The sequence below is a fragment of the Haliotis cracherodii genome, unplaced genomic scaffold, assembly GCF_022045235.1.
Source record: "Haliotis cracherodii isolate W230 unplaced genomic scaffold, xgHalCrac1.p SCAF_3, whole genome shotgun sequence".
In the NCBI taxonomy this organism is placed as follows: domain Eukaryota; kingdom Metazoa; phylum Mollusca; class Gastropoda; order Lepetellida; family Haliotidae; genus Haliotis; species Haliotis cracherodii.
Genome location: NW_027266286.1, coordinates 51,320,467 through 51,332,343, shown reverse-complemented (window position 1 = coordinate 51,332,343; position 11,877 = coordinate 51,320,467). Strand labels below are relative to the sequence as shown.

The following is an 11,877-nucleotide window of genomic DNA, read 5'->3' as shown; positions in this document are numbered from 1 at the left end:
TGTGTGTGTGTGTGTGTGTGTGTGTGTGTGTGTGCACACATATGCGTAAATAGGTTGTGTATTTACATATTTGGGGGCCGACCTTTTCCATATTGGGGGAGGGGGAGGTGGGGCGGGGGGAGTAGGGGAGGATATATGAAATTATGACGTTGAATTTGCATCAACAAGGAAAACGTGTGTTGACAACAGTGGTAGATTGGAATGTTACGTTTCGTTTTGTCGATGTGTGTACATCCGACTGCACTTGCTAACGTTATGACAGGACAGGCTGACTGTCAACAACGTCTGAACATGGCCGTGACGTCGCATGTCATAGACTAGTGTTAGAGTAGCTTCCTTTTAACAAAGGGCAGTTACTTTAGCGGTCAGACCGATGGATTGCCGCGAAAGGCAAGTAAAAACAATAGTTGTTATGCGTATATGTTGCTTTGCCACTGTATAAGAAACAGATTTCAGTTGGAACTATATTAGCTACTGTCATTGTCCGACTGACACATCACTTACCCCCTGACGTAATAAATATTAATGCGCGCATTCCAGGAAAACTCGCAATGTTTCGGTAATGTTTATGAGAGAGGGAAAGCGATTTTCAAGCGCACAATTAAAGAATGACATTATATGATAAAGAGGTTATCACGCTTGTGTGTTTGGGGATAGTAAAGATCCTGCATCAGGAATAAACACTATGTATTCAGCTCGCCAAGGCTCGCTCAATACAATGTTTATTCCCAATGCAGGATATTACACACACACACACACACACACACACACACACACACACACACACACACACACACTCGCGTGATAACCTCTACGTAAGCAGCGTGTTAGTCGTCTGGAATCGCTTGAACGCACACGCTACATATCTCATGAGTCGGGGCGGTCGGGTAGCCTAGTGGTTAAAGCGTTCGCTCGTCACGCCGAAGACCCGGGTTCGATTCCCGACATGGGTACAATGTGTGAAGCCCATTTCTGGTGACCCCCGCCGTGATATTGCTGGAATATTGCTAAAAACGGCGTAAAACCATACTCACTCACTCACTCACTCTGATGAGTCACCGAGGAAGAAACGGCTTTATCAGTTCAGTTCAGTTCAGTTTATTTCTCTGAAAAACCACCAACGGTGGTACAAGAGTATATATATATATATATATATATATATATATATATATATATATATATATATATATATATATATATATATATATATATATATACAACATATAATATACAATGCAGATCAAGATGGTAACAAGCCTAAAATAAATAAAAAAATAAGCAAATAAAGTAATAAAAATAATCATCATCATCATCATCAAAAGAAATAAAATTAGGCACCTTAACGCAATAATGAGTTCAAATTTATGATGAATCTGGACAGATGTTTCAAAGTGGATATATTTTTAGGTGATAACGTTTCACGCAATTTACACATATTTGGCCAGATAGTAAACATATGGCAGTGTTTAAAAGTTAACAGTCATTCCAGTTTCGTTCTAAGCTTGGAGTGGAAGCAATGTTCACCGTCTCCAGTTGAGGTTCACTTCCTGTTTTTATAACTCAACGAAAATAGAATACGTCATCTCTAGGTGGAATGTGCGGTCAAGATATATTAGTGCGATCTAAGGTTAATCGTCAAGTTGCCAATGAACGTAGAAGATGCGCTCGTATCAAACCCTTTTATCGGGAGGACGCTGTAGTCGGAACTCTGGTTGGTTTTCTGATGACATAAATCACCATTTTGACTATCGTTAATGCAGTTAGTATTTCCAACTGGAAAAATGAAACTAATAGATAGTGACGTATTTTTTACGACCATCCTATTGAAATCTCCGTTTGCAGTCTATCAACGGTTCTTCACACTGCTCGAACACACAGTTTGTCTTGTCCTATTCTACACGAGCTGTCGTTTGTGATAGTGACAATTGCACCGTACTTGACGTGAGACAGTTTCTGAATGAGAACAGGTATAACGCCTACTCAGGGCCACTGGAAAATGATAGTTACGCCTGAAACAAATCAATAAATGAAAGACTAATGAATACATTTCCGGAATGATCTCTGAGAGCAATATAATTTTAATTTTAGCTTATGGCTATGAACAATTGACTAAATAACGATGAAGAGAAGAAGAAAGTACTCGAAGTTTACTAAGTTCTTCAATGAAAACCTACATGTCATAGAATATAGGATGCACACCGAGAAAATATTTTCATGTCATTTATAGAAGAAATTGCTTAAACGGTTTCGCGAAAGTCGAAGGTCCAAAGGAGCGGGTTGGATCACTATTAAAATATACCAACGATACGCTACATGACGGGGATTGAGTCGAAATAAGAGTATGACATACGTTGCAATATGCTATGTTTACAGTATTCGTGTCTGTCTCTCGGTCTGGGCTCGAGGCAAATTTCGTTGTCACCCGTTTTGAACATATTATTTTACTGACAGTTTCTATTGAGAAGCATGACGTCAGATTGTAGCACAGATGCAGTGTTTCAGGACGAATCCAAACTGAACTGCCTGGAGCAAGTTTGAACGTCGTCTATGTATTTTCTCTACCTGACCAACTGAAATGAAACAAGACGCTAACGACATGGGTCATGCGGTATTTATCTATCAGAACAGCGTGTGAGTGTGTCAGAACGACGACAGAGCCCGAACGTGGTCTATGTGACAGGGGTAGTCAATTATTCAAAAACGCACACTCGGCAGAAGAAAACGAATAAGGATTATTTGCCTGACCCTACTACCAACATCCAAGGAATACGACATATTTCAGTCTTAAGGCTCTGTGTCATTTCCAATCAGAGTGAAATGTTAATATTAAAACGACACTGGCTGAAACATGTTATCTATATGTATTTACAAGTATATGTCATTTAACCATTGAATAACACTTTGAGAAAAGTAACTCAGAGGGTATAAGATCTTAGACATAAGGGTTCCAGTCATGGAAAGTTGATATCTTTCAATGACTGTTAACCAGTAAAACAATAGCCTGTGGAACACCGCCTCGCCCCGAGTGAATTTATCATGTGTTTTATGTAAGACAGGAATTTGTCTGACATTGTTCTACGTCACATTGTACATTCGTGTGTTCGTTCGCAACTCCAATCTTTTCACTTAGTGAATATACTACTCTATGTCTATGTGTATCACGACATAATCACAAACGGTTATTTATTTTTCGTCCTTTTATTAACTCAATCAATAAATGGTGTGTTACAATTTGATTCGACAAGCATAAAAAGTTGTATCCAATTTTATGTACAGTAAACTACGGTTATAACGAACACGCTTATAACGAGTGAGTGAGTGAGTTGGGTTTAACGCCGCTTTTAACAGTATTCCAGTTATATCACGGCGTGTCAGCTTAATGTGGGAGGAAAGCCCGAAGTGATGCAGGTCTCAGACGTTTACCACTTCGGTGAAACCAACGAGTACGGGTATGGTGCTGACAAACCTGGAAACATAATCGGGGCGAACCGGGATTCGAACCCACAATTATAGGTTTCTGACGTGCTAAAGGGACACAACTCTGCACAGCGAATCGCGGCACCTTAGACGACTGGGCCACCCGTGCCCCCCGCTTATAACGAACTGACGGATACAACGAACTTACGTTTTTGGTCCCTACTATTTGCTGAAGTTATGCTGTATATATGCTTATAACGAACTACGATTATAACGAACTAAAATAAGCAGTCCCTTTAAGTTCGTTATAACCGTAGTTTACTTACTATGTCTAGGGTAGTGTTTCATGCCTGGAGCACCCAGTTTCGCTCGCCTCTTAACACACATTAGTTTCTTTAGTTTTTGTTCCGTCGTGGGGAGGCGGAGTCCTTTGGTTTCTATAGACATAGTGATTATATATCGCCATCTTGATTTATATCTATTTCTTTTAGTTAAGGAGATTAGAACGGTTCTTGTTCACAGACATAATGTTGAGGAGAGGGAGGAGGAGGGACGTGAGGTGTAGGAAGGGTCTGATGCATCTGTCTACTGTGTCTCTGCATTTTATCACATCTGGAAAAGTTTACTACATTCTGGACAAGATGTTGACTCCATGGTGACTTTAGTAACACTGGGTCTCAATGAGAAGTCTCCGTTATTCATGTTGGTTCCGGTTATGGCAACTATATGCATGGTTATTAAGCCGTAACACGAGCTAGAAGCCTTGCCCGTCTGACCGCCTCATCTCTGATGATATTGATGTGATCTGGTTTTAAGATGATGAATGAAAGGTGTATTTGAATTGAACTTCGAGCCTCAGGTTCCCTGATTTTAAAACATTACGATACTTGTCATTGGCGGACAAAGTTTTAGGCTGAAAATGAAGCGGGCGTTGCAGAATTCAAACTCCGTTCTTTGTAAATCGTGTCCTCTCGCCACGTGTTGGCTCCTTCAAACAAATTCCACACAGGCTTCTTTGTCGTCTGCATCAACAGGTCTACCTGGAACACTGACCCAATCTAAATACAGCTCCACTGTTTTGATAATTGAGCCCTGGAAGTTGAAAGGGCATTTAGAGTAGGAACCGCTCACTACCTCTCCACTGACAAACCCAACAACGACTCGAGTTGGACAGTTGTCATGAAGTAAGTTATCAAATGTATAAGTCATCTGCGAAGCACTCATGCCAGCTTGTCTCAGAGATGTACGGGTACAACGAATTAGCTTTCTCAAACTGTTTAGCATGAGCCAGAACCGGGGCACTATACATTCTGAGCTTGCAGACTTTCAGGTACATGTCTTGTAGTTCTATTTTGTACTCGTTTTCACTAGCTCCAGCCATAAGTGTAAAAAGGGGACTGGATCTGAACAGTTTGATACTAACATCGACTCCATTGACTAAGTGAACACATCTTCCAACAGTGGACCGGACATAGTTACGAGTTTACTTCCCTCAATGAAAGGTGCTCGATTGATGGGACCATCATTTCCTCCAGATAATGGATCTGTGGAATCAACTGTCAGCAGTTGTGTCACCAGTATCTTTCCAGAACAGTTGGGATTGAAGTTGGCTTCCTCTCCATAACAAAGTTTGAAGCATGGCTTTGTAAGGTTTACTCCTTTACTCGAACTGACCAATTGACCTTGAAGGTGTACCGCTATCTTTGACCATAATGCTTGACGAAACAGATCGACAGGGGGCACATGCTCTTTCTGCGCCAGTACGGACCCTTCAGCGTGGGTGTCGCTCAGTTTCACAGGTAGAGGAGATCAAGTTAGATCCAAGTAATCACCCCCTCCATTTGGCATGATAAATTCAACGGTCTGGTGTCAGTAATGGCCGAAAGTAGACGCACATTTACATGATAATGTTGTAAAATACACTTCTGACATGGAGGCATTTCGAAAAGGTCTAAACTGGATGGTAATGCCTCAGTCAAGTCGGACGTGGTGACTTTTTTCAAACTGTAGGTGTGTCCTTGAATTGTAGAGGTGATGGTTTCACCTTACCCTCACAATGCACTTTCTTGATTGTGACAATCTTGCATGCAGAAAATTGTATGCGTTAGCCTTCTGTGACTGATATCAAAGGCAACGTCCCACGCCTTCAGGGTAAACAATGAGGTCACCAAGGTGAGGTGAGGTGAGGTGAAATTGGGTTTAACGTCGCGGCCAAGATTATTGCACTTATATAGCGACGTGTATGTGTGTGTGTGGCTGCTTGTACTAGTCCGGACTGATGCCGATTTATAGTGCTTGCTCACTGAGATACCATGCCGCAGTTTAACATGAATATCCCACTCAGACACAGTATTCTGACTCCGAGCCGACCAGTCCTTGTTTTAGCCCCTTAATGCCGAGCGCCAAACAGGGTAACAACAAGTACAATCTTTTAACGTCTTTTTGTATGACGCGGCCCGGGATCGAACCCTGGACCTTCCGCTCTCCGGGCGGACGCTCTACCACTAGACCACGGAGGCGGTCGAGGTCACCAAGTTAAGTCACAGTCGCTTCGTACAACTACCGTTACTGGGTATTCATTCTGTAACGGGAATCGTCGGTGCAGTGAGTTGAGCTACATCGTTGTTTTATGAGAGGGAAAAAGTGCCCCTTGTGTTATTTATTAGTAAAAAAGGTTATTTTGAAAACATGAACTGTATCTCTTTAACAACTTGCCAATTTACAACCACTGTCAAGATATAGAAGCTCTGAAATCGTTTTTATACCTAGCGGGTTTCATAGAGCATTCCATAATTTCCTTCCTTTGCTATATCCAAAGGAAGCATGTAGTGATGCATATTTCTTAATCAATCTAAGGACTAACAAAAAGCTTGTTGTGTTACCTGATCATGCCTTGCATTTGCTGTCGACCTTCTGTGTTATATTACATAAAAAAAGTCTTTATGTATCATAGCTTTTCTTATGTAAGGCCCCATTTTGTCCACAAAAAGACTGATCATGTGATATACAATCATCCCATAACTCAAAATGATTGACAGAATTAGAGATTTTGCCGACTAACCTATCCTAATTTATATCATACAAGAACGTAACTGTCATTATTAGTCTATAAGAACTGATATTTTGTGTTATTATTTATATAATTATACGTGTGTTCCAACCACCAGATGCTGAACCACGGTGGAACCATGTGCGATCGAATGGCGGTAGTGATGGTCTTGATCTTGATCTTTGTATCGGTCACTGCAGAATCTACACACGGCTGTATCCAGTCTCACGATCTCCATGGAATTTCTGTGGATTGCCGGAACAGACACTTGAAAAGCATTCCTTCCGATCTTCCACAAAATACAACACGTTTAGATATGAGTCATAACAGCATTTCGCGCATTGTAAAGAGATTCCTACATTTGCCGAACCTGAAATATCTGGACTTATCGTTTAATATTATCAAAATACTCGAAGAAGGAGCATTTCTGGAGGCAGCTGATTTAGAAGAACTCTATCTCAATAACAACGAGTTGAGGCTTGATTCCACCACCTACCCAGATGACGTATTCCAACCTTTACAGAAGCTTCAGATGCTCCATCTGCACAACAACGACCCCCGTTACGAAGGAACGTATCCGGAAAAGGCCATTGCAAAGCTTAAGCATGTTCAAGAACTGAAAATTGACACTTTTACCTACTCCAATTTTGGACCAGGATTTTCAGAGCTTACAAGTTTGAAGCGCCTTATGTTTGGATTTAGCCAGTGCAAACTTTTATATCTTTATAATGACACTTTCAAATCATTTCAGTACAATGTGCAGATAGAGACACTGGATCTCCATCTATGTCCACTTACCAGAATAGGACCAAATGCATTTCGGTACCTGGCGTCCCTGAAGAATCTGGTCTTGTCAAACGCAATTACATTAACTCCCACTGAAGCGGTATCTGCAATGTATGGCCTGAGAGGAAAAAATTTAACCTCCATCAAAATTAATCATATCTTTCAATTGTTTTATCTTAAAGTAGGGTTAATGAATCAGCGAATATTAGATAAAACCATCGTTGCAAATCTGAAAGACGTCTGTGTGGAAAGATTTGAAATGATCAACTGTAAGCTGTTATGGTTTGACAATTCAGTTGTAGATGATGGGTCCACTTTTGCTTCCTGCATTAAAGTCATTGACTTTTCTGGGAATGATTGGTTTGGAGATCCCAAAATATTGTTTGAAATATCCCTTATGCCAAATCTTGTATCCCTCAATTTGTCAGATACCTTCAGCATGACACAGGAATCTACGAAACAAAAACTTGTAGAAATATGTGAAATCTCACTCCCGACAATTGGCCTCACACTCCCAGAAACATTGGTGTATTTGACCATCAGTGGTAAGAACCTTGGCTGTTTTTCTAATGTAACCATATATAATGGTATGTCGATGAAATATCTGTCCTTGACATATGCAGGCCTTGACAGATTCAGCAGTACAGTCAGAGGGCTTCATAACCTTTCTTATTTAGACATATCAGGTAATAACCGTGCCGGAATATCGTCTTTGTTTTTAGCCAGCTTTCCTATGCTTGACACCCTGATTATGTCTGATGCCAATCTTGACCTGGGAGAGGCATTATCGAAAGTACAACATGGGTTATCTTTTCTGCCTCACCTACATACACTGGACGTAAGTTCGAACAATCTTCGAATGCTCAGTGTCACCTCCTTTGAAGGCGTTCCACTGAAGTCCCTCATTCTGTCAAACAACAGATTTTCAACAATACCTTTTGACCTATCTACAACGCCCTATCTGAGTCACCTTGACCTAAGCTCCAACTCAATAGCAGCGCTTTCAACAACGGAAATGAAACAGCTCGATGCACTGGCCGTAAGGAACAACCTATCGTTAGACCTGAATGGTAATCTCCTGTCGTGTGGATGTAAGACGTTGGACTTTATTATATGGTTGTTCAAGACAAATGTGAGAACAACAGCAGAAAATTCCTCATGTGCCAAAGACGATGGTGCCGTGACAAATACGTTCTACATATATGAACATTACGATGAAATATGGAAGCAATGTGTAGGGGGCTTTTGGCTTTCTGTGAGTGTTGTTTGTTATGCTGTCATAGTATTGGTGATGATTGCAATATTTGTCATTTATCGAAGAAAAACGCTTCTCATAAATATTGTTTTACGGATGTTTGGTTTCAAGACAACAAAGGAAGCACTGAAAAGAAAGGATTTCCCTAACGATGCTTACATCGCATATAGCGAGAACGACTACCAATATATTTGTCACACCGTGAGAGATCACCTAGAGAACCAGCACGGGCTTAAACTGTTCATCAAGGACAGAGACACCATCCCCGGAGGACAAATTGCTGAAGACATCATCGACGGTATAGACTCCAGCTGGAGTGTAATTCTAGCTCTCAGCCAATCATTTCTTGAGGATCAGTGGTGCCGCTTCATTGTCAACCGTGTAGTGTATTCCTCGTCTAGAATGCCAGTAGGAAGCATTGTTCTGGTGTTGTTTGAGGACATGCGACGAGCGGACATCCCTCCGACCTTGCTGAACGTTGTGGAGGAGAAACAAATCTTCGACATGGAAAAGTACAGGGGAGAGGAAGGGAAACTGTGGCAAGACGTCTGTCAGTGTATTGTGATACCCAAAGACAAATAGGTTCCATCTCGAACTCTGCTTTCGAACTATACGTACTTAAGTTGTATAAAGTGTATTGCATTATTCATTATCATAATTCAAACTACTCCATGTAACAAATGTAATATAGAAAGTAAAACATCCATCGCGTGATGTTTGTGGTGTAAGAGAAAAGCAACAAAGAGTCGATTGTACTATTCTGACTATATCATGAGTAGTGAGTGAGTGAGTATGGTTTTGCGCCGCTTTGAGAAATATTCCAGCAATATCACGGCGGGGGACACCAGAAATGGGCTTCACACATTGTACCCATGTCGGAAAATCAAATCCGGGTCTTCGGCGTGACGAGCGAACGCTTTTACCACTAGGCTACCCGACCGCCCAATATCATGAGCATGTGTCTGTGAATCACTATGACATTGTGGTGACATCAGCTCACGTGTTCGCAAAAAGGTGAAACATGATAAACTGTTTGAATTTGGCATACTAGAAGTTGATGACTAAATAAGAAACATACAACTTCAGGGATAACAACTTCTGGTTTCTTGCACTTAACGATTCTTCCACCGATATCAAGTTCGAGTGACCAAGTAATGAAAGGCAGTATTTTACATTTCTTCTTGTATACAAACGCAAATCAAGAAGCATTTGTAAATCATGTGAAATATCATGAAACTAAGGAAATGAATAATAGGAAATACTGAAAGGAAACGGGGACGGGGGATGAAACTTTGGCAGATGGTTGATAAGAATGAACGTATTAGTGGATTCTCAGAAATTGTTCATACCGTATTTAATGTTTTAAACATTGTTGTTGTTTGTTTGTTTTTTTAACGCCACACTCAGCAATATTTCAGCTATATGGCGGCGGTCTGTTAATTATCGATTCTGGACCAAACAATCCAGTGAGTGATATCATGACTACACACAGTTAAAAGAGATCATGTGTGTGTTTTTGTAAGTATGTGTATGCGTGGGTATTTGAAAGTAATACATTTATTTTTTTTAATTGTTTCACAAAAGCTCTATTTCCATAATGTTGCCAAATATCCGCATGTAGTTTTAGATTAGTTCAGATAGCTCTATCTGAGAAAGCTTCAGAAACTTCATGCTAACATAAAGACTTCTGACTTTGACTTTCGACTTTTGACAAGTTGTTCAAACATATTTGAATAAAATGATGTATAATACAAAGTATTTTATTAATCTGTTTAATTTTATAACACCTAATAGACGGGATGAGCATCTATGCTGCATCAAAATCTTGTGTAGTTGGGAAGTAATTTTAGACCCTTTATCTTGTATTATATGGGCATATTAAAAGGCAAGGTATTCATCCGTTACTTCGACTTTACAGACCCGTGAAGATCCTGGGTTAGACTTGGTCTTCAGCAACCCATGCTTGTCGAATGAGGCGACTTACGGGAGATCCACATTGCGAAGATCGATTTTCGTGATGTCACTGTATTGTCTGGTTATTTACAGACCGCCGTCATATACCTGGGGTGCGGCATTAAACAACAAACAAACAAATCCACCTTACAACTAGGGCATCTTAGTAACCTTTCAATGGACAAGAATATTCCTTTCAGAAGCCTTAGTCTGACAAGTACATCAAGAGAAGTATGTGTCAGTTTCAATTAAACGTTTACCATTTCAAACATTTATTGGGACGGTCGGGTTAGCGTTAGCTCGTCACTACGAAGGCCCGGGTTCGATTCCCGACATGGGTACAATGTGTGAAGCCCATTTCTGGTGTCCCCCGCTGTGATATTGCTGGACTATTGCTTAAAGCGACGTGAAACCATACTCACTCACTCACTCACTCAAACATTTATACTGGCCTATAGTGTAGAGGACCCTTTTTGCTTGTGTTTTGACACGTGTAAGAATGCAGGACGACCCCCGTCAGGGTGTGATAACCATACGGAAGTACGACAACGTGTAAACAACATAGAACGTGTACGTGTAGCTCTCTTAATGTGACCACTGAGGTCGATTTACAATACCATGTATATGTTTCATGGCACGCCAGAGTTGACATGTGAAAGCAATACACCACAATGTTGAGCTGACATGTAAAAAAAACATGCCACACAGCTGATATCAGCATGTGTGGACAATACACCACAAAGTTGGCATGTGAAGGGAATACACCACAATGTTGACATGTCAAAACAACATTCCACACAACTGACATCAGCATGTGTAGACAATACACCACAAATTTGGCATGTGTAGACAATACACCACAAATTTGGCATGTGAAGACAATACACCACAAAGTTGGCACGTGAAAGCAATACACCACAAAAGTAACATGTCAAGACAACATGCCACACAGCTGACATCAGCATGTGTGGACAATACACCACAAAGTTGGCATGTGAAGGGAATACACCACAATGTTGACATGTCAAAACAACATGCCACACAACTGACATCAGCATGTGTAGACAATACACCACAAATTTGGCATGTGTAGACCATACACCACAAATTTGGCATGTGAAGACAATACACCACAAAGTTGGCACGTGAAAGCAATACACCACAAAAGTAACATGTCAAGACAACATGCCACACAGCTGACATCAGCATGTGAAGCCAATACACCATATATTAAATGTAAATGAAGGCTGAATGTCTGGAATCATTGAAATAAGCAATCGACAGTACCATGCACACGAAACCACAACACCAGAAACTCTGTGAATTGTTACAAGGGCAAAAGAATTGTCGTATCGTTAATGCAAGCCTACATATGAAACCAGCAGAGAGCTACCAAGCAGTGGAATGCCACACACTG

The 11,877-nt window shown here is 40.8% G+C and overlaps 1 protein-coding gene across 1 annotated transcript in view; it reads left to right on the top strand.

Moving 5' to 3' along the window:
• Window positions 1-10,213, top strand: part of LOC139474188 (toll-like receptor 4) — a 10,309-nt gene extending 96 nt beyond the window's left edge. The window contains exon 2 of the mRNA XM_071257084.1: window positions 6,585-10,213. Within this exon, the coding sequence (XP_071113185.1) occupies window positions 6,585-9,089 (2,505 nt within the window). The 3' untranslated portion in view covers window positions 9,090-10,213. The remainder of the gene's footprint in view (window positions 1-6,584) is intronic.
• The last annotated feature ends 1,664 nt before the right edge of the window (window positions 10,214-11,877 follow it).